A 24,139-nucleotide genomic window follows, 5' to 3' on the forward strand; every position below is an offset into this window, starting at 1 on the left:
GATATCATTATGTATGAAAAAACAACATCAATTCAAATGATTACGGTGCAAAAATCGATGCAAAATGTAGCATTGCAATTCTTATTTTCATATATAAATATAATAAATAAATAAATAAATAATGATAAAGAAAACATACCAAGTGAAAGAGATGAAAACAAATTAACTTAGATACTGCAATTTTTATGAACCTTTTATAATAGAGTATTTGATAGTTTTAGTGTTTGAGATGATATCTACAAATTAGTGATTATGATTAAGATGAATGGGATATGTTAGGTGATAAGATTGATTAATTAAATCAATTTAAGATAAACACAAATACCTTACCAGCAGGATTTTTTACCTTATTTGTTTAGCTAGAAAATATGTTTATAATTTTTATCCAAGATAAGATTGAGTCCTAAAAGGAAAACATTTAATTATATTTTCAGACATACTTTAAATATAAGATTGCACAATATATTCATAGAATGCCGATTTACATTCAGTGATAATTACAAGATAGGATTCTTGAATTTAGCTTTTATATACTAGCAAAGTTAAAAGAATTTTTACGGTGTCGGGTCGCCTAAGATACCTACAATCTACAAATAAACATCCATAACAAATGGGATTAATTGGTAATGAAAAATAAAACAGGTAATCTATTAAAAAGGCTAAAATACACGGAGAATGTAAAAACTCATTGTCCAAGATAAATAGATGCAATTTGTTTGATATGAGACTCATACAAAAATTAATATTGAAAATGCGATGAAAAATAAAGAAAATCAACACTTGTTTACATAAGTTGACATAGCTAGGCTGAAATATGAAGTATACATTTTAATGTATTTAAGTTGACGTTCATATAATTGTGTTATTTATTTCAAAAGTCACATATGAAAATCTTCATCATCTTTCGGCACCTATTTAAGTGAAAATGTTAACTGAATCATTACTCAGTTTTTATTGGAATTTATAATTGATTGAATACATTTTCATAACATAATATCTCTATGAATTGAATTGGACGGGTTTTCTTTCTTTTTTAATTTTGGTTAGTCTTGCATTGATTTCGTTTACTATATATAAAATAGGCAGTCCAATATACGAATTATCCACGTTCATATATGGTATAAGGAATGACCACATCCCAAGGGAAGCCTACCCTTAACATAAGCATTATTGATTAATTTCACAACTCGGGACTTACACATTACATGGAAACAACTTTATCCTGCTCCAAAAGTAAATAAATAGTATATATATAAAGGTCATTCCCCTGACACAAACATCAATGACCAATTTCAAGGCTCAAACCTCTAACGTATGATACGGAGACACCTCTATTAATTATTAAAACAGCAATATATAGTCGTATTGCAATGATACCTCTCACTATCAAAAAATATGATTCTAAATCACTTGATGTCCAACATTGATATTAAGATCAATAGTTTCAACATTGATATTATTAACAGTGTTAAACACTAATCTTGTTACTCAATACGAAAAAATCCTCATCATCTTTCCTTTTGTTGTTCTTGGAAACTCCTCAATCATACATAATTTCTCATCTCTGCTTTGGCATATTATGTTGAAGGAGCTATTTTACTTGAACGCTTTCATTAATCCCATTCGGCAACAAGCAAGCATTTTGATGATAGTTGCAAGCAAGGGTTACAAACCTAGTATGCAAAAATTAATAAATAAATAATAAATAAAGAGTGTATTTAAGAAACTTCCAGTCAGCCCGAGCTAATTGAGTTCGGATATATGAATCCTCATTATCAATTAATAATTAATACCTCCATATGGGGTTCATAATATTTCAATACTCCACATTCAGTGCCTAAACCATATTACATGGGCAAAATCCACCAGCTTTAAATAATGAAAAACAAAATAGCAAGATCACTGGCTTAATTTTGTGGCAAGCTTCTGCCACTTTTGTTTTCTGAAAGCCAAGTGCTTGCACAAATTGCGAAATAAATTGAATACATATAAGTAGTTCCCTCTTTCCTTTCTTTGGTTACACATAATAATAGTACTCAAGTCAGCTCTTAATTTGAAAAAATAGCTCCACTTCAAGGCTGAATGACAAAATGACTTTGAATCATGTTCTTGTTTAGTAGTTGCCTTTCACTGGCTTTGTTGTGAGTCCAAATCCAAAGTGAAATAACGGATCATTGTGTGAATCATCAAAGTTCATAGGAAGCTGATCAACTGACTTGAACCAAGTTCGAGCGAGTTTTCCAGTGAAGCCATAATCACCAAACAAAGCGTCAGCAACGCCTTGGCCTTCAGTTCCGGGAAGCCATGCAGCGACAACAGCATCCATTTTCGCAACGTAAGGCTCCAACACGACTGGACGACCAGAGACAACAACTACAACACACTTCACTGCCCCGCAGACGTTACTGATGGTGCTGGGGCCCGGTTCAGTTATTGTAAGGTTTGAGCTATCTCCAAACATCTCTGCATATGGGACTTCACCCACGACCACAATGGCGTAGGAGAATCCGTTGGACTTTACAAAGTTCGCATCAGGGTTCTGCTCGTAGACTACTTGTGTTGAAGGATCAACGGTTTTCTTGATAGCATTTAAGATGGTGGTTCCTGTCAAGTTGTGAAACACATATCAAATAACCGGAAAAACGCTCTGTTGTGTGAGTTGTTGATTAATCAGCAGAAAGACTGACACTATTATTTAGGACTGACAAGAACAGAGTTGGTGTAATAAGGTATCAAGTCTGTTCTTATATCTAGGCATTTGGACATGAATTTGGTGATATTTGAAGTTAAGTTCTAACCACTATTTCAAACTAGAAAAACTTGGAATTTTTTTTTACTTGAAATAGGAGTAGAAAATTGACTATTACCAAACAGTCTTTTGAAAGAAAAAGAAAGTTGTAAAAAAGAGGAGTAAAGTAGGTTTTGAAATGCTTTATTTCTTCCACCTCCTTTTTATGTGAAGTAATCGATAAAATTTGTCTATTAAAGAGGAATCACATCAGAGAATTTTCAGAAAAAGGCAATATTTTGAATGGTTTTAGAAAACCTTAGTACGATTGAAAAAGGAAATCACACTAATAATTTGATCACTAATGCGCGTTGTCATTGCTCAAACACTTGCAATGGCAGGCTAGTAGAAATTTTTGCATCATGTCATGATAGAGATGTTGCCAAAACTACAAAATACGAGAATGAAAACATACCAACTGTAAGATCGTTGCCTGCAACGCCCTGCCATTCGATTGTCCAGCCTCCACATTGGTATCCCAAGTTGTCTGCATGAGTTCCAGCAACAAGTATTTTTGGCGCTTTCTTTGGAAGGGGAAGTAGTGGCTGACTTGGCGTTTTCCCGTTCTTCAAGAGCACAAGTGATTTCCTAACTGCTTCCCTAGCTAATTCTCTATGCTCCTATTGAGAGACAATGGAAACAGGCTAAGTCTAACACAAACTAAAGGCACTGAAAGATTTTCGGGATAACAGGGTGACGTTTTCTACCTGGCTACCGAGTTGTTTTGCCAAGCTAGGATCAGACATTGGGTTCTCAAATAGACCCATAACGAATTTAACTCTCAATATCCGCTTCACAGCATCATCAATTCTGCTCATGGGAATGATGTTGGCTTTCACTTGAGAAGTCAAAGCATCGATAAATTCTCTATAGTTCTCGGGGACCATAATCTGAAGTGTAGACAAAATAGTCACACTGAATAAAAAGTGCTATAACATATAAGGTAAGTTGAACTAAATGTCCGTGTATGAATTTATAAGACTAACCATGTCGATTCCTGCACTAATTCCAGCTTGAACTGAATAAGAGTAGTTAAGATGAGGTGGGTCAGTAATCCGGTCAATCCCTTGCCAATCGGAAATGACGAAACCCTGAAAGATGAAGACCAAAAAGAGGTTGATTATACTGGAATATATGCCGACTTGACTTTAAACTGGCAGAATTTTACGAGAAATGAAATGATCGATCTTTACCCTGAACTTGAGCTTGTTCTTTAGGAAGCCAGTGATTAGATCTCCGTTGGCGTGCATCTTTCTTCCATTCCAGCTTGAGTAAGACACCATAACCGTTGCAACACCCTTTCTGAGCGAGTCATAATATGCAGGCATGTGGATGCTAAATAAATCGTTTGAGTTGATTACAGTGTTGCTTTCATCAACACCGTTCACCGTTCCACCATCTCCCACAAAGTGCTTAGCGCAGGCTGCAACCTTAGTCCTTTAACCATAAACAAGGAACAACATCAGCATTGATAGTCTAAGAATTCTAGAATAATTGAAACGTCGAATTCCCGTTTCTCAAACAAAGATTCATATTACATAAACAGATAATCACATTTTTGGACTGCTCAAAAAGATAGGTTTTGTACATTAAGTATAAATTTACATATAAAATATACATAGTTTTATATATTGTGGCTAGCGCCCGCAATTAATTTCAGCCGATGGGATAAAAATGAGAAAATCCCTAAATCATTTATCGGCAAGGAAATGATGCAGATCTAAAAAGGGATAGCGATTCATACTTTCCACCAACGTAAGGAACACCGTTCTTGGATTTAGCTGGCAAATCTCCTTGCAGACCAGGAATGATCTCGGTCATGCTTTGCACAATCCTATAATCTTCACTGTAACTTTCATAACAACGGCCCCATCTAGGATTTCTACATACCTACCATAAAATAATTATTCAGACATCAAATACTCCTATATAAATAGAAAGTACCAAATACACAAAGTGTAATAATCATATCAACTCACTGCAATGCAGGGAGCAAAAGCATATGGAATTCCTGTAGCTCTAACTTCAAGTGCAGTTGCAGCCCCAATACGCTTCACAAGATCAGGATCCCTGCACAAAATTAGCAAAACAACACAGTTTACCACTAGATGTCAATGAATGCAATTAGCTGAAGGCTGGGACTCAAAAACACGAACATAAGGTCTTGCAAGATCACTGTCTAATAGCCGTTCTTTAGGTGCATTCTTTTAGCTTGAGCACCACTTCCATGCTCAATAAAGTTGATAAACTAATTAAAATTATTTGCTTGGATCGACAGAGAAAGTAAGAAAACGATCCTAAATTTAGGGGGAGGGAGGCTGACTACACGAGTACATCACACACTAAAGAGGTACCAATGGAAGAACAAGGACTCTAGACAAACTTTGATCTTGAGTTTTAAAATGATTACGTAGAAAATCAGCAACCATGAAATGGGATACCCTTAATACTACCAATTAATACTTTAAATTGAAATATCATATAGTCCTCAGAACAGCAGATTCATTTAAAACAATGTCTTGTAGTGTATATAATACTTGCCTGGTGACACCAAGCCCAACATTGTGAGGAAAGATTGTAGCTCCATAGACATTGTTGTGACCGTGAACCGCATCAATTCCATAAATCATGGGTATTCCAAGACGAGTTGAAAGAGCAGCCTTTTGCATCTCATCTACCATATTGGTCCAATCCTGAGCAGAGGCCTTAGGTGCAGGTACACTCCCTCCACCACTCAAGACACTCCCTGCCAGACAAAATATTGAAGATGAACTCCAAAACAAGACAATATTGAATCTAAAAGAATCCCTCTTTCCCTCTTTATGCCTAAATTAGTACCCAAGTTTCAATCACTTCTAGTCTTAGGGCACAATCTAAGGTAACACAACAATAAGTAGCCAAAATATACACATATTAAAGATGAACTCCAAAATACAAGACAATATACTGAACACCTTTTCCCCTCTAATTAGTAAAGAAGTTTCACTTCACTTTTAGTCTTAGGTCTCAGTGATCTATCAATATTTTTTTACTTCAAAGACAACAAAAGTAGCCAATACACATATGATATACCTATAGACTATGTTGCTCGGACTCTTCAAAAATGCTACCAGATGTGTGTCGGATCCTTCAAAACAGTACATTTTTGGAGGATCTGACACGGGATGTGGCAACATTTTTTGAGAGTATGAGCAACATAGCCTATAGATGTGCCCTTTCCAAAAACCAAATGCACAAAGTTGTAGTATGATGCAAGAACAAGTATTCAAGAATGGTCATTTCAATCCACAGAGTAAAATATTTCAAACTTACCAATGTCCTCCTATAGACTATGTTGCTCAAACTCTTTTAGAATGACCTTGATGCATATTGGATCCTTCAATAATAGTACATGTTTTGAAGGATCCAACACGAGTCCGAGGAACATAGCCTATAGATGTTCCTTTTTCAAGAACCAAATGCACAAAGTTGTAGTATGATGCAAGAACAAGTATTCAAGAATGGTCATTTCAATCTATTGGGTAAAACATTTCAAACATACCAATGTAACACAACAATAAGTAGCCAAATATACACATACCTGTAGACTATGTTGCTTAATAATAGTACATTTTTTGAAGGATCCAACAGGAGTCCGAGCAACATAGCCTATAGATGTACCTTTTTCAAGAACCAAATGCACTAGTATGATGCAAGCACAGGTATTCAAGAATGATCATTTCAATCTAGAGCTAAATATTTCAAAAGCATACCAATGAAATTTTGCTTCATAACATCAGGTGTGGCAACTTTCCTCTCAATCTGAGTCATCTGACCAATTTTCTCCTCAAGAGTCATCCTTTTCATCAAGTCCTTGATTCTCATACCCAATGGCTGTTTTGGATCCTTGTATTTCATATATTCTCCTTTTGCTACCACAGTCCACAGACATAACAACACAAAACCCATCATGGGTATTGACATTTTCCCCATTTTTTTTTCACCCTCAATAGCCTTTTACTAGAACAATCTGCAAAAACTCACAAACATAGCAAATCAATTAAAAAAATACCATAGTCATCAAAACAAGCACACAGAATGTGAATAAAAAAGATTCTTTTTTTTGTTACAAAGTAAAAAAGAAAGGAAAAACAGTTAATCAAGATCACATGCTAAACACCACAAAACCCATCATGGATATTGACATTTTCCCCATTTTTTGCACACCCTCAATGACATAAATAATAGCAAAACTCAATGAAACTACTACATACTATAGTCATAAAAACAAGCATACAGAAGGAAAAAAAGGATTTTTTTTTTTGTCACACACACCCTCTATGGCTTTCTGCTAGAACAATCTTGTAAAACTCATACAAAATAGCAAAACTCAATGAATCTACTAAATACTATATAGTTCAAAATGTGGGAAAAAAAAGAATCTTTTTTGTTACACACCCCCTCAATGCCATCTGCTAGAACAATCTTGTAAAACTCATACAAATAGCAAAACTCAATGAATCTACTAAATACTATAGTTCAAAAGAATGTGGAAAAAAAAAGAATCTTTTTTAGTACACACCCCCTCAATGCCTTCTGTTAGAACAATCTTGTAAAGCTCATACAAATAGCAAAACTCAAAGAATCAACTAAATACTATAGTTCATAATGTGGAAAAAAAAAGAATCTTTTTTTGTTACAAAGTAGGAAAGAAAGTGGAAACAGCTAATCAAGAAAACAAATTGCAATGTGAAAATCTTACTTGTTGAGCTTTCAAGTTTGATAAAAAATGGATAATCGTGCAGACAACTTTAAAACTGGTAGATGAGAATTTGTGTGTGAATGTGTATATATAATACAGAATGGAAGTTGCCATGTGAATGCCTCGAGAAAATAAGTAAGATGGTCCCTTATGGTTGGAATAGATTCAAAGTAGTCACTTTTAAATATTATCTGGAGCAATTTGGTCCTTTGAGTTTATTAAAAGTGAGAACTTTTAAGTAGCCGTTTGGTCATAAAAATTATTCACTTTTTTTGAGAAAATTTTTACATTTTTTTTACTTTTAGCCGTTTGGCCATAAATATTCGGAATACAATTTCGAAGTTGTATTCCGAAATACAAAAACAAGAAAAACTTATTTTTTTTTAAAAAATTACTTTTTTACACGACGTTTCACCAAAAACTATAATTTCAAAAACCATGGTCAAACACAACTCCAACTCCAACTTCAAAAATTTCAAAAAAAAGTGAATTTGTTTTTTATATTTATGACCAAACGGCACCAAATATTGTAGTCTTTTCAAGTGTAGTTTTTTTATAGTTTCTCTTATATTCAAAGTAGTCACCTTTAAATATAATCTGGAGCAATTTAGTCCTTTGAGTTTATTAAATGTGAGCACTTTTAATCCCAGTCAAATATTTAACGAAACTTCATCCATTAGTCCTTTGAGTGTAGTTTTAGGTAGTCTTTTTCAGTGTAGGTTTTTTTTTTTTTTTTTTGAGGTTTCTCTTATTTTTGGTGTATTTCTAAAATTTGGTGCACACTTTTTGAGGTACAGCTTCTGTTATTTTTTATGTCTAGTGCAGTTTTTTATGCTATCGTTTTTTGAATTTTGATGAAATGTATATGTTGTTTCTGGTTAAATGCATATAGCCTATATAAATGACTAGAATTTGTTTTTCAATTGGTAGTGATTCATATTGTATCTATTTCGGTGCTTATGTTAGCCTTACACCTCTCTATTGAGTAATGCATGAGTCACAACATCATGGCCTTAGCCAAATTGAGCGAGCACCACTTAGCAATATTGTACCAATTCCAGTTTTGAACATCACAAATTTGTTTCATAGTTTTCAATTGAGCGGTAGACCCATCGTCACTGATAGATGCGATAAAAGAACTCTGTCTCCAAATAAATTTGTCAATTCTTTTTCACATTTTGCCTTAAATCTAATAGATATAATTTGTTAAAACATTTGATGGAAATAAAAAATATTCACTTTTTACATATTTAAACGACCAAAACAGATCAAGAATATATTTTTTAAAAAGATTTCGAATCTATCGTAATTATAGTGAACCATATTTTTCAATTTCTTGAATGCAACAGTGGTGGAGTTAGTGGGGTGGGGTCGAGGGTTATGGGGTAGGGTTTTAAGTAGACATTTGGCCATTAAACTCAAATATTTTTCACTTTATTTAAAAATTTACTATTAAAATTAAAGATGGAGTTATGTTTGATTACTGTCCGAATCTATGTCAATTATAAAGGACCATATTTGTCGATTTCTTTCGGTGGCACGGTAGTGGAGTTGGTGGTGTGGGGTAGGGGGTGGATTTTAAGAAAGAAGGATAATTTTGAATCTGAATATTTTGGACCGTACTGTGGCAATTTGTCCGTTGGTTAACGTCTTCCAATGAAACTTTTTCTGACAAAGTCATCACTACTCATCAAATGGAAATTAGTGATTTGACAATAACGTACGTGAAAAGGCATGATTTGCAAAACAAGGGCTTTGTGTTTTAAAATGTTCTAATTGAGGACTTTACAAATTAACGTTTGGCTTAATACCCAGATGGACCCTTAAACTTTGCATGTTTTGTAAGATAAGCATATAAACTTATAAGGTGACCAGATAGACACTTAAACTTACTCAAAGTGTATTTTTCAAGTTTTTCAGTTGTTTTGAAAACAAAAACTATATTTTTCAAACACTCACAATTTTCATGGCCAAATAAGCCCTAAATATATCACAAAATATATTTTTTAAAATGCAAAAATAAGGCAAACGCATATACATGAGACTATAAATGTGCACTTAAACCAATAAATACTCGCTAATCGCAATTTTACAGCTTTCAATTAACTCGATTTTTTTTTTACACTTGAATAATTAAAAAACAATAACTTTAACCAATAAAAATCCTTAAAAAAGAAATTTCAAATTAAGAAATTTCTTTTTTTTAAGGATTTTCTTCTCGGCTTTATAGTTTTCTTAATTTGAAATTTCTTTTACACTTGAAATGCTGAACTTAGAAATTTCTTAATTTGAAATTTCTTTTTTTAAGGATTTTTATTGGTTAAAGTTATTGTTTTTTAATTATTCAAGTGTAAAAAAAAATCCGAGTTAATTGAAAGCTGTAAAATTACGATTAGCGAGTATTTATTAGTTTAAGTGCACATTTATAGTCTCATGTATATGCGTTTGCCTTATTTTTGCATTTTAAAAAAAATATTTTGTGATATATTTAGGGCTTGTTTGGCCATGAAAATTGTGAGTGTTTGAAAAATATAGTTTTTGTTTTCAAAACAACTGAAAAACTTGAAAATACACTTTGAGTAAGTTTAAGTGTCTATCTGATCACCTTATAAGTTTATATGCCTATCTTACAAAACATGACAAGTTTAAGGGTCCATCTAGGTATTAAGCCTTAACGTTTAAAAGCGAGTTCAAAACTTGAAATGATTAAGGTACAACACCAACGGCTATGTCTGCTTTTATATAGATCAAGTTGTAGATTAAAAAAATAGGTACTTGAAATATGGAGTTTTACTGTATGCATTGATGGTGTAAAAGAGATTCTTGTCTAACTTTTATTAGTCATGCTTGTTTGAGCCAAAGTCTTTTGAAAACAGCTCATCTGAAAGATAGAGATAAGGTCTGTGTATACTCTAGCTCACCCAGATCCTACTTATGAAATTACTGGGTATGTTGTTGTTGTTGCGGTGTGAAAGAGGTAAGTGTATGTAATTATTTCATAAGTATTGATTGTTAATCTAGAATAAAAGATAAGTAACGTGTTATAGGAAGTCAACTTATACTGATAATTTAACCTTTTTTATGCTATCAGTTGTATAAAACTTAAATCCTAAAAAATAAGTGAGGTTTAATTCTTTTTTGGGTTAGTCTTCAAATATCTCTTAACTTTTCAAACTACTACTACTAATAATAATCCTATTTGGGTTGCAAGATAATCCCTTCTTCGAGGATAAATTTCAATGATGATATCTAAATTTATATTAGACACTTATTTTAAGTAAATACTTATCCGTATTGGGTTTTTACACTAAATCATAAAAATTTACTATAGTTAAGTGCTTTAATGAGGTGAGAATGCATTTTAATCATGGCTAAGTTTTAAAAGTCTATGTACAAACATATGTCATGCATCTGTTGACGATAACCATCAAGTGTAGATAAATTTGTACTTTTTTTAGATGCTCCCAAAGACATTTCCTCTCGAAGATCAGGTTTGAAGTTTTTGAAGAGATAAAAGGCCTCAAACATTTCTTTATTATTGAAAGGGATATGAAGAAAAAGAATTTACTCATGAGAAACTTTTCTATAGACCAACTTTCATATGAGAAGAAAATCATGCATTGACAAATTATTCCACACGATGAACCTACCTGATTAATGCCATAACAGCAGCTTAAAATCAAAAGTTCATATTCAGCATGAAGGAAGTGAAGTCAACGAAGAACCTAGACTAAAATTTGTAACTAAAAAATATAACTAAACTCTACCTTTATACACTAATAGAAAATAGAAACCCGCATATTCTCATATAAAAACATTTTTGGATACAAAAAATTTATACTAATTATTTTTAAAAATCCAACTCACCTTGTGAATCAATAATTTGAGATGAATTTGATGCCTTACTGCCACTCACATGATAGGCAAATTAGAGACATTTTCAGATAAATAGCTTTTAATTTATTCAATGTCATCTATGAGGTCCTATTAGAGATGTTTTTGAATTACTATTTTTGTGCAAATTTATCCATTTGTAGATTATAATACATTTCTATTACACAAACTTGAAACGATACAAAAATTATGTTTAATATTTTGAAATTACAACATAAATATGTAATATCAGTAGATAAATTGATCTTTCACGCTTAATCAGAGATTTCAAATTTGAAGATTGGGTATAGAGTCACCTTTTTGAGGGAGCGTTTTACCACTAACGAGGGACTTGATAAACGCAAATTCGGATTTAGTTCAGCTCCAATACGGATACCAGTTATCGGGTTGGAAACAGGAAAAAAAGTGTAACTTTTTATATTTTCTTTTTAAATCCTTCGTGATGGGAATACACATAATAAACTAAAATTAGGATTAAAAGTTAGATCTAAGCCAAATTTAGTCAACTTCCTGGAAGTTGAACTAGATTTAGATCAAATGTATATACAACCAAATTGAGCGTGAGTTGTCCAATTATGACTTTTAAGTTAGATTCTACATTAATGATAAACATTATTATAATATACTTCCTTACAAGGATGAATTTCTTTAAAGAAGAATATTAGCTAAAAAAGCCACCCGGTGCACGGAGTGTCCCACGTTCACACAGGATTCAGAGAAAAGTCACATCTCAACGGGGGTAATATAAAAAAGTCTATCATGACACAAACATTGGTGACTGCTTTCACGACTTAAACCATGACCTATAGATCATATGCAGAGGCAAATATACATCATAGTTGCAGATTTTGTAAAATTTAGTAACTTTGAATCAAACATTGTATTAGTGTAAACTATCAGTTAATATGTATAAATAACCTATTCCAACCCCAGTAGCATGCTTTAATTTAAAATCTTGGATTCGCCTCTGATATCATAGATTGTGTAGATAACTTTATTGTTACTCCAACTCGAAGGCTCCCCTTCAATATTAGTGCTAATTATATTATCTTAACGAGGAAAAACGGAAATATGATTTGTGATAATTAACCATGTGGCATGTGGATTAGTGGATAACAAACGTGGGTTGTTTAGTTGATAAAAATCCAACATCCCATGTTTTCACACTTTTTTAAAAGCGTTTAGTCAGTACGTAGCAGGAAATTATATAAATTATACATCTTAACTTTTGGGGATTTAAATAAATTTGGTAATTAATCTTTTATAATTCGTTTTTGTCCGTGACTTCAAGAGAGGCTGAAAGGAAGTGGCCACTCAGTCTATACTAGCACCCACGGCAACATGTAGTGTGTGTATAATTAACTTATTTATGTAGTATAATTTTTTGATGATTGGGTGTCAGTTGACTTCTATTGGACAAGTAGCTCTACCATTACCCGATATGCCTAAGAGCTCAACATCTGAAGCATGAATAACATAAAACAAAGACCGTAAATCAAGAATTTGAATTAATTGCTTTAGTACCATGTAAAACAAAAGAAATTGGGAAAATGTGATAAAATAAATGAAGAACAGTATAAGAAATTTTCTTGTATTTCTGAATGAATTCTTTCTACAATCTACTCTAGTATTTATACAAGTTTGTATGGAATTTACTGTATAACCGTATGGACAGGTGTACTATTCCTATTGCTAACCTCCTAACAACTTAGAGGATAAATACTGAATTTACAAGTACACAAAATAAAATAAAAATACTACGTATGTACAGCTAATGTAAAAGACAGCTCATACAGGTATTGGGCTTTCTTCTTGTGTACATATGAATTCCTTTATGTCAGCCCAATGCAGAGTTCGCAGTTTTGTCCCTAAGCCTAAATCGACATAAGCCTAATACTGAGTCTTTGCAGAACTTGTCCTCATTATATTCCCAAAACATCTGGTGACTTCGATTTTACCGAGGTTGTGTGTCCAAACAAACTTTATCCTCTCTCATCGTCTTCTTCATGGATTCAACTATGAAAACCATGAAACCTTGTATAGAAATTAATGGAAAATCCCAACAAAATGTATGTAGCCTTGTCAACGAGCTCCATATATACAAGAGACTATTTACATAATGTAACGAAAAGAAAAAATCATGCACAATTAGACCCCTAAGAGATCTATTATCAAATTTTACATGATAGAAAGTAGAGTCCACAATCTGAATTTTCAGAGTTAATATTAAGAAAAAAAATATCCAACGGAAGCAAAAATATAAGGTGGTTTAATTTGTATCATCATCCAAATCTTGGTGAGTAGAATTATTGGTTATTTCTACTGGTAGGAGGTAGCAGATACTTCATGAAATTAGTCGAGGTGCGCTTAAGTGGACCCGAACACCAAAATTATATTAAAAAAAATCAAAAAGAAAGTGTCACACAAATTGAGAGTGAAAAAAATAATATTCCCTCATCTATTTTGGTAAGAAAAAATAGTGGTCTTATTATACTTTCATGTTGTCTCAAATTTTCTTTAACTCTCCGAATATAATTACATCACATCTTCTAAATAGCATAAAATATATAATTATCTCTTCTCTTCCTCAAAAATTTCAGCGAAAAACAATTAGCTTGATATCAAGTTCTCTGCCATTTCTCTTCCAGTTTTTTCATACAATGAAAACTCTCTTAACTCTTAAATGATAAAAGCTATCCAGTCAAACCTCTCTGTATAACGACGTTGTTTGTCCGAAAATGTTTTGGTTGATATAGCGAAACATTGTTATAAATAAAGAACATATATTGTACGGAAAAAGGGCCAAAAATGTCCCTGAATTATCTCAAAAGGTCTAAATATACCCTCCATCCACCTATTTTGCTAAAGATACCCCTCTCACTCACCTTTTTGGCTCACTTTTGCCTTTAAAAATAACATACCTCTTTATTTATTTATTTTTAATTATTTTAATTATATTTTTATTTTTTTGTAAACATTTTTTTTTCTTTTCTTATTCTTTTAAAGTGAAAATTCAGGCTTAAATATGTCTTATGCTCAGGTATAATTTTTTAAGTATTGTTTATTACGTGTCATATTCCTATTTGACAAAATCAAAACCGAACATACTCAACTTTGTCATAAAATATACAAATAATTTTATTTGTTCATAACAAAATATTTTATTTATTCACCACAAAAACAACAAAAAATAAAATTATTGTATCATTTGTTCACCCACCTTTATCATAAAACATACAAATTATTCTAATTGTTCACCAAAAAAACAACGAAAAATAAAATTGACTTATTATGAAAAAAACAAAACAATATTATAGCTAAACATAAGATTGATTTAAGCCTCAATTGTCACTTTAAAAAGAAAAAACAAAAATACTTGGTAAATATTAAAAAATTAAATAAAAAGATGTATGTAAGTTTTAAGGGCAAAAGTGAGCCAAAAGTGAGAGCAGAGGGATATTGTTAGCAAAATAGATGAATGAATGGTATATTTAGACCTTTTGAGATAGTCTAAGGCTATTTTTGGCCCTTTTCCGTGTAATATAACATAGCATAACATAAAAAATTAATTTCAAAGAAAACTTGATTCTTATAATGAAATATTGTTGTAGATAATGATAATTATAGAAAAGTGTGATTGTATATCATAAAGATTGAAAACCAAGGACAAACTTACACTTACACTACTAAAAAAATGGGCATTTTCGACCTAAAAATTTCGATCAGTTTTGGTCGGAAAAAATCGACCACTGGCGGTCGAAATTTGAAGAATTTAATTTTTATTTAATTTTTTTATAGAATTTCGACCACATCGGGTCGATTTTTAAAAGGAAAAGTGCATTTCGACCACGTCTGGTCGAAATTAATTTTTATACAAATAATAAATAGGAAAAAACATTTTATACATAATTAAATTATATAAATAAAAACAATTAATTAAAAAATAAAAATAAAAATCTAATTTCGACTACATGTGGTCGAAATAATTAAGTCAAATTCGTTCAAAATCTGACTTAATTATTTTCGACCACATGTGGTCGAAAATTTCAAAAGATTTAGACAAAAATCTGGTCTCTTTGATTTTCTTTTCATTTTCTCCCTTCTCTTTCTCTCTCTTTTCTCTCTCCCTCTCCTCTCTCTACCATCCCACCACCCCACCTCCTTAGACGGTCAACGCCGCAGCCACAGCCTTTTCCGACCAGCAGGCGTCGCCACCAGACGCCGCCACTGTTTCCGACCAGCTCAGGTATTTTTTTTTCTCAATCTCATGAACACAAGCCCCAAATCGAACTAGTGCTCAAGCTTGTATTTCAATACCATGTTATTAGTTGCATTACCTTCTATATTTAGTAGATTTGATAACTTTATTTAGTATTAAATAGTTGTTTTAGGGTTTATATTATGTTATTTTTTTTAGGGTTTTCAATTGAAATAGAATGAAATATTAAAATTGAATGTTGTTGTTACATTTGTAGCAAAGCTAGGGGTAAATGAAATTGAATGTTGTTGTTGTTGCATTAGGCATCGCTTTGGGATTTTTACACTCTATATTAATTAGGGAAAAATAATTACCCGATTTAGCTAATAATTTTTTCCTTACTCGCTTTAGCCGCCGAATTACAGCTGCTATCCTCCAGACCTTTTTGGCCCTTATCGTAAATCATCTATCTTTTTTGGGACTGTTTTTTTGGATTGTGTTTGTGGACAGCTTTTTGGACAGTTTTTGTGGACTGTTTTTTGGACAGTGTTTGTGGACTGTTTTTTGGACAATTTTTTTTGGACAGAATCAAGTTCGCTAGTTGAATAAATGATGCATAACAAAACTAAAAAACATTGCTTTCCAGTTTATTAGTCTTGACACTAACTCTTGAATAATTAGTCTTGACAAAGAAACCTTGTGTATACTCATTCCTCCCTTTTTTTCAATCTCAGGATGAACTATTATGTAAATGGTGCATGAATCATGGTACATAACATAAAACTGAAACACATTACTTTTTTAATTGTTAATCTTGTTTTGTTTGCAGGAGCTCCAGAGGGGTTAGGCAGTACCTCAAGATGAGATCTTCAAGATTACTCACACGAGGAAGGAGAAGAACGCCGATGGTACAGACCGATGGGTTGAGCCAAGGGCTAAGCGAACTTGGGTAAGTCGTTAGTTAACAATAATAATATATTTTTTGTACTAAATTAAACTATTAACATTGTATCCTTCAATTTCAGAACGAATTTCAACAACACTTTGGGGAGTTTCGAGCCACTCAGCAAAGTAGCACGCCGATGACCGACGAGTTAATACAACATCAATGTATTGAGAAGGTTGCTCCCCCAACAAGGCATGAGACAGTTTATGGCATGCCTAATCGAGCCTTTCGTCGATACCCGTCGGCCCTTGAAGCCGTAGGTGTTACTGATGATGGGGCAGTTGATCCTAAGGAGTATGAAGCTATGAAGCATCAAGTTGACCTGCAAACAAGAACACTTAATTCCTCTGAGGCCAGGATGTTGGGTATGGAAGACCAGATTAATAGCTTACTTAATTCGCGGCCATTTCCGATTCCCCCGTATCCTGGGGATGCTCGTAGGTCACAACCCCCTAGCCAACCCCGACCTTCCCAAGGTAGACGAGGTAGGTCACAAGCTGACATAAATCATGATCTTTTCAATAAGTCTAGTGGGGAGGATACGGATCATGTCTCTAACACCGAACGTTGACCTTTTTGATTAGTGTGCTTTTGGATTCTAATTCTGCTATGTTTAAATGGATATGTATATTATGTTTAAGGGTTTGAATGTAGTTTTAATTTGATCTAGAAGTACTTTTAATTTTAAGATGTTTAAGTGTTTGAACGTAGTTTATGATGTTTAAGTGTTTGAATTTGATTGTTTATAAGTGTTTGAATGAACAATGTTTAAGTGTTCAAGTATTTGAACATTGTTTATGGTTGTTGTGTTGCATTATTGATGAATTGGATGACTGTTTTGGTTGATGAATTTGGTTATTTGAAAAATAGCAGGTGGGATGCCAAAAACAAGCAAATGCTGGAAAAAATATTCCAGATTTTCGACCACAAATCAGCCCAAATATTTCACAATTTCGACCACATGTGTACCCAGAAAAATACAATTTCGACCACATGTGGTTGAAATTGAGCAATATTGTTGCTAGATTTCGACCACATGTAGTCGAAAAGCTGGGCCCAATTTACAATTTCGACCACATGTGGTCAAAATTGTGAAAATAAATTTCTTTTTATATTTAAATATAAATCATATTTTCGACCACACGTAGTCGAAAAAGTTAAATATATAATTTAATATAAAAATAATTTTTTCGACCACATGTGGTCGAAAACAGTTTTTTCCCTTAATTTCGGTAGAATGTGATTTCGACCTACCTGTTACTGACCTACGCGTGTGGTCGAAAAATTAGTCGAAATAAAGGCTTTTTCGACCTCGTGTGGTCGAAATTTTTGGTCGAAAAATTCCGGTTTTTTTAGTAGTGTTAAAGGGTTAAGTTATGTCTTTTATGAAGAGGTCTAATATAATTAACAATAATTTTGCAAATGATCATACCGCGATCTACTTCGATCATTTATAAAAACTTGTATTTTATTCTTAATTCATGCATAATTGTTTGCTCAAAGTTCTATCTCAATAATATTAATACTAATTTAGAAAGCCATATGATATGACTCGGAGTATACGCGCAACGCACTTGCGGAAAAACTAGTGTAATAAAATAAAATGAAAAGAGCCAGTAGAAAACGTAGATAACTACATTTAAGTACTTGTTTATCAAAGATTGATTTTACAGTTAATTTGATCTAAAAGACAATATTATATCATTACTCGTCATATCTTTCCTTTCTTTAAATACTAATATTAGTTGTACTATCAATACTAATTTCTTCTTATACTCCTTAGGTTGCTTAAGATGATTTGAAGAAGGAATCTTTTCAAAGGCTTCATAAACTGATTGAAGATACGGTAGTACTCAAATTTTTTCGCGGTAGATTTTGTCAAGCAACTTCGTAGATGACGACTCAAGTTTACATCATTTATGAAACTTCTCGTGAGGCTTCTATTTAAATGGGTGCATCTTATTATTTTTCATGCATAACACGCATTCAAGTATTTGTTCTCAAGAAGAAAAACGTACATGTACTGAAACTCTTCTTCAAGAATTACTTTTTTTGTTTAGTGAATAATTAGAATTATGTTCCTAGAAGTAGAGCTATATTTTATGTTTTTGAGTCTGCAAACAAATATGAAATTTATCCATTTGATCCCTTTTAATTTTAAGTAAAAAATACATATGTTAAATTGGTATCATATAGTGGTTTTTAACTTATAAGTAAATTTTAACTAGAGCCTTATTTTGCAGAATCAGTAGCTTGATATTCTTACTCAATATGCTTTCTATAAAGGATATAAACAATGTGTTTAATATTCTAACCCGATATGCTTTCTATAGAGACTTAAAACACTACAAGATTGTCGGCTTCGAACTCCGAGAATAGCATTACGGAGCGTCTTATTTTCAAAGCGAGACTTTCCAGAATGAATTTAAATTTGTCGGTCCTAAATTAAAGTTGGTCTCGGATTTCAGAGTGGAAAAATAACACAAGTTTGTCAATGTAATTTTTTTTTTCACCCAGGTCTGATACACATTTCGGGACCCCAACTAATTAGCATTCACGCCGCATAAAACTCATTAAATCAGGAGTAGTTCGACTTTTTTTTTTTTTTTTTTCAATTTTGAAAACTCAAACCCAAGACATCTGGTTAAAGATGGAGGGATCCTTTCCAACCCAGTGTTCGATATCCGCTTTGGACCCGACTAATCCGAAATCGCACTGCGTTAAGGACCATTAAAGGGAGAAGCGTTTTCTATCATAATTTATTTGTATTTTTTGTGCTCGAATTCAAGACATCTGATTATAGGTGAAGAGCTCTTATTAATCTCATTACAACCCTCAACTCTCAACGTAATATAATAAATTCTAATCGCCTATAAAAACGCTATACATGTAGTCTTTTTCCCTAACCTGATCATAGGTTGAGCCTAGAATTTGACGTGAAATTCATGTAGTCTTTTTCCCTGTGTCTCTCCTGCTCGAACTGAATTTTTATCCCCCCCCCCCCCCCCCCCCCTTTTTTTTTTGAAGAGTTAAAAAATAGTTGGAGAGAAACTGAAGAAAAAAATATTTAGAAACTCTAACTATTTCTTATACCCATGTGGAGAGAAATCCATGATAGTCGCCCATTCTTTTTCTGCTCTACAAAAGCAAAAGAAACACATAGATATTCTTTCCCCAACTTTCTTATCTTGTCCGAACTAACAAACAATAATATTTATTACGGAAAAGGCTTAAATATGCCATCGAACTATAAAAAAAGGCTCATTTATGCCACTCGTTAATAGTTGGGCTAAAAATGCCGCCACCATCACCATTTTGGGTCATATATGTCATTACTCACTAACAGAACTCTACTACTATAAGATTTTGTAACCTCAGTCTTTTCTAATTTTATGTAACAAGCTTATAAGGACAAGTTAGTCCCTTATATTAGTAACATTATTACTTTTCATGGAAAAACTATGCTCTCTTATTTAATTGGATTATGAATCTAATCTTATTCTATATCCTTCACAATTTTACGTATATGACTCTTTAAAAAGATTTTAAAAACACATAAAATTTGTTTTAAGAAAAAAAAAAATCAAAGAGACGGTATAAAAGAGAGTATATGAATGAGGCGTAGATGAGTAAGAAAAGTACATATGAGTGTGACATATTTGAGTTTTTTCCGTATCTATTATTGGCTAGCTTGAAGAACAGCAATCTACACAGTATAAAGTACGTTACTATAACAAGAAATAATTTTGTTATATAACGCAAAGTCACAAACAATATCAATAAATTCCATAAAAGATTAGTAAGAGCTACTGAATCTTGAGGATGGAATTTGGGGATGAATGTTGGAGCCTTGGGCAACATCGATTATGGAAAGAAAACTTAGAAGGAAAAGAGAATAAGTAATACTAACTTTTATTTTGCTGGCACATACTAATATATTATGCTTTATATTATACAATAGACCCTTGTGGTCCGGCCCTTCCCCGGACCCCGTGCATAGCGGGAGCTTAGTGCACCGGGCTGCCCTATGCCTTATATTGTATTGTCGTCTGTTGATGAAGTTGAAGCGTGTTTCAAATGTTCAACAATGTTCCTAATTCATCTGTCTGCAATGATTTAATTTAAATGCATAATCTGGACGTTTTGTCTTCTTCCTTTAATTGAATTAATTGAACAATAATTGTTTTGTCTTCAATGGATTAAATTAACACTTAGCCGGCTCTTCAATGGATTCAGAATCCTAGCATCATGACCCTTTGAGTTGCTCCTGTTCAGTGTACTTTTTATTTTTACTAGTGAAATTGCCCGCGATTCGCGCAGGTACGAAAGACAATAATTTTACAAATTGACACTTTGAGTTTTTTTTTTTTTAGAAAAGAAGAAAATAATTTCTCATGTAACCTAGATTAATCTTATATTTATTTGAATATTTTCTTTTCTTTTTCTCTTTGAGTTATACATTTGACTTCAATAAACATTCAATCCAAGTCTAGGAATAATAAAAAAGAAAAGTAAAATATGTTAAGAAATATTTTGAGAAATGCAATGTCCGATGTTGGACTTCATTCCAACTTTTTCTCCCTTTATAATGTATTATCCTTTATCTCCTATGCGTTCTTATAATGTTTTATCCTTTTATCTCCTATGCGTATCTCCTATGCATTTTCATTACTTATTCTTTCTCTTACTCCCCTATTTTTTTGCCTTACGTTTACATAAATCTTTATTTTCGTTGTAAAGGCAAAGTAATTATATAGGAATTAACACTAACACTATAACTATAAGCCTGCAACATGCATAAGATGTACTTAATAAGAACATTATATATATATATATGTCATTTTTCTTTTCGAGCACCTGATGAGTCATTTATGTCTGATGTTTTTGCCACCTACCGGAAATTCAAAGTCACTTTCAAAGCAAACACAATTAAAGAAATAAAGGAGATTCTACCACAAAAAATTACCTCGAAAGACTCTTACCTCCGTTTTGCAAATTTTCACTATCTCGTGTAATTTACCCTTAAACTCAACCTACAACTAAAAAAAGATTCTACCACAATGTGCACCGCAAAAATTTACCTCCAAAAGACTCTTGCAAGGCTTGCGAATTTTCACTATCTTGTGTAATTTACCCACCTGTTCAATCTACAATCGTTTTCGTTCACATAAGAAAAGTATATAAATTTCAATATATTCAAAAACGAAATTGATTAGTACGTGAAAAACTCAGCATATTATCAATTGTAGAAGAATTGAAGATAGAAATACGAGGAAAAAGTTGTTATACTGTGGCAAAAACACAACAGGAAAAAAGGAAATAAAATAACAAAAAGAAAAGGAGAGAACTTTCTGTGCGGAGATTAGACTGGATTGAGGCGAAGAATGATATGCTTATGTATAGCAATACTCCGTTTGTAACTTATGGGTAATGGGTAATACAAACAGAATAGTAACGCATACAGAGTTATTGTAATAAATTTAGTCTTAAACGCGTTAATTTTCATAAAGGTACATTTTTTGAATCTTGGGAAGAATAGCTTTATTCAACGGGAATAATGAATAACTCAACAAATAAATAAGAGGAAGTTAGGAAAAAAAGCAAAAAAAGGAGAAAAAAGATAAATAAGAATGGTGGTCATAGAGAGGTGCCACATCACCTTATTTATGCCTAGTTTTATATTATATATATAAATTTTTTATTTTTTTATAGCATAATACATAAATAGGCCCTTAAACTTGGCCTCAGCTGGGAAGTATGCCCTCCAACTTTGGGTGTGCACAAGTAGGCACCTCAACTTGTATAAAGTTGAACAAGTAAACACAAATGATGACATGACACTGACGTGACACATAAATATTGGAGGGCCAAGTCAGTGCCACATCAATGACACGTCAGCATTTATGTTTATATGTTCAACTTTATACAAGTTAAGGTGCCTACTTGTGTACACCCAAAGTTGAAGGGCATACATGTCAGCTGAAGCCAAGTTTAAGGGCCTATTTATGTATTATGCCTTTTTTTTTTTTTTAGTGTGTGGACGATGGGTCTTTTTATTGTTATGCATTAAAGTCATCATGTCATGACAATTCAATTTTCAAAACAAACTTTGCAGTTCCAATATAAATATTTAATTATATTTTTCTACATTGATAGAGATAATATTTAGGTGAAGGGCAAAAAATTTTATGAGCAGTGTGGTAATGTAACTTTTCATCTTGGGGCTTCCTACTTTTAGTATAGTTAGATATGATGATGACATGTCTCATACAGCATATATACTTATGCTTCAGAAGTGTGGAGGTGGAGACATTATCAGTGAATAGTGGAGAAGTTGCTTTTAGAATTCATGATTTAACACAAATGTGTTTTGATTTAATCCTACTGAGCTCTGTTATGCCTATGATGGATGGTATCCAGCTAATTAACGCCTAATTTTTATTTATGTGACATTAAGTTATATGCAATAAATATGTTATTTTGGTCCATCCGCTAACTAATTTCACAAATTTACAATGAGTTTTGAGATGAGTTGGATTAAGATGGAATATAACGGTAAATCATGTCTATCCAATTCTTTCAAGTATAGATTTTTTTGTTTATTTTATCATAATTTGAGTAATTATAAAAATAAACTAATATTTTTTCTCTCTTTGTTATGGTTGTATATAACATAGGCAAGAGGGGTTGTTCAAATGGTAAGTACCCTCCACCTTCAACACGAACGTTATGGGTTCGAGTCACCAAGGGAGCAAAAGGAGGAGCTCCTGGAGGGAGGGGTTAAAAAAAGGTTATCTATAACATACCGAATTACAAATATTATAAATATTTTGACAAGGTTTCTCATATTATAAATATTTTGACAAGGTTTCTCATGGTTCAATTGACAGAAGTAGTGCCAACTGACTTTCAAAAATATTCACTCTCTTGGAGTTTCACTAGCAAAAGTTGAAACTTCAGGATAGTGACTATTGTTCAGTAACAATGGCTAAAAAGTGGCTATTTATAAATTTCACCAGTCAGTTTGGATTACATATTAGTCAAAATCAACCCGACTTCTAAATGGCTGATGAATGGAGAAGTGAAATAGAACTGAGTTAATAAATGATCTGGTTGTTAACCCGTTCAGACTTGGACGGGTTGAGCGAATTATGTTTTCATGGTCTAGTCTTGCCACCCTTACTCGATATTCCTCAATTGGCTCGTACCATTATCATATGTCGCTCGAACTCTTCTTAAATATTTGCCGCACTCGTATCTGGTCCTTCAAAAACACATAGGTTTGGTGGATTAGACACACACCCGTCAATAATTTTGAGAAGTCCTAGCAACATAGCTTCTATCACGTGTGAAACGTGTTTCCATTTTTTAACACCATTTAATTGTTTTTTTTTTCTTCCATTTATAGGCAACCAAAAAAGCTTCGATCTGTGGGGATTACAATGATTGTGGGAATGAAAATGCTATTTGACAATGAAGAATATCGCAGTGAATTTATGGAAGCTGGCCTTGATGAATGTTATGAGAAGCTATTGACAATGGACATATTTAAGAGCCTTATTGAGAAGATTT

At 32.6% G+C, this 24,139-nt stretch overlaps 1 protein-coding gene and 1 long non-coding RNA gene across 3 annotated transcripts; one reads left to right on the forward strand and one right to left on the reverse strand.

Moving 5' to 3' along the window:
• Window positions 1-1,747: 1,747 nt before the first annotated feature.
• On the reverse strand, window positions 1,748-7,680 carry LOC132600689 (uncharacterized). Of its 2 annotated transcripts, none has more exons than XM_060314015.1 (10): window positions 7,530-7,680; window positions 6,541-6,797; window positions 5,330-5,534; window positions 4,768-4,858; window positions 4,533-4,678; window positions 3,982-4,225; window positions 3,775-3,879; window positions 3,496-3,678; window positions 3,204-3,408; window positions 1,748-2,604 (listed from the first exon to the last, which is right to left on the reverse strand). In XM_060314015.1, the coding sequence occupies exons 2-10, from the start codon at window positions 6,758-6,760 to the stop codon at window positions 2,114-2,116; spliced, it is 1,890 nt and encodes a 629-aa protein (XP_060169998.1). In that variant the 5' UTR covers window positions 6,761-6,797; window positions 7,530-7,680; the 3' UTR covers window positions 1,748-2,113. The 2 variants fall into 2 exon arrangements, with proteins under 2 accessions (XP_060169998.1, XP_060169999.1); XM_060314016.1 differs by lacking the exon at window positions 7,530-7,680 and adding an exon at window positions 7,350-7,468.
• A 7,856-nt stretch (window positions 7,681-15,536) lies between these two features.
• LOC132599524 (uncharacterized) lies at window positions 15,537-17,147 on the forward strand. The gene is made up of 3 exons (XR_009566858.1): window positions 15,537-15,669; window positions 16,451-16,570; window positions 16,647-17,147. It is a non-coding gene; the product is annotated as an uncharacterized LOC132599524 (long non-coding RNA).
• Window positions 17,148-24,139: the final 6,992 nt, after the last annotated feature.

This window comes from Lycium barbarum, chromosome 6 (genome assembly GCF_019175385.1).
Source record: "Lycium barbarum isolate Lr01 chromosome 6, ASM1917538v2, whole genome shotgun sequence".
In the NCBI taxonomy this organism is placed as follows: domain Eukaryota; kingdom Viridiplantae; phylum Streptophyta; class Magnoliopsida; order Solanales; family Solanaceae; genus Lycium; species Lycium barbarum.

Bases quoted from the DNA above. Each gene is read 5' to 3' on its own strand.
- LOC132600689 (XM_060314015.1), bottom strand. From the start codon at position 6,760: ATGGGGAAAATGTCAATACCCATGATGGGTTTTGTGTTGTTATGTCTG. The intron at 4,679-4,767 runs GTGAGTTGATAT...ATTTTATGGTAG, and splicing joins CTTTTGCTCCCTGCATTGCA to GTATGTAGAAATCCTAGATG. The intron at 4,226-4,532 runs GTATGAATCGCT...TTATGGTTAAAG, and splicing joins GTTCCTTACGTTGGTGGAAA to GACTAAGGTTGCAGCCTGCG.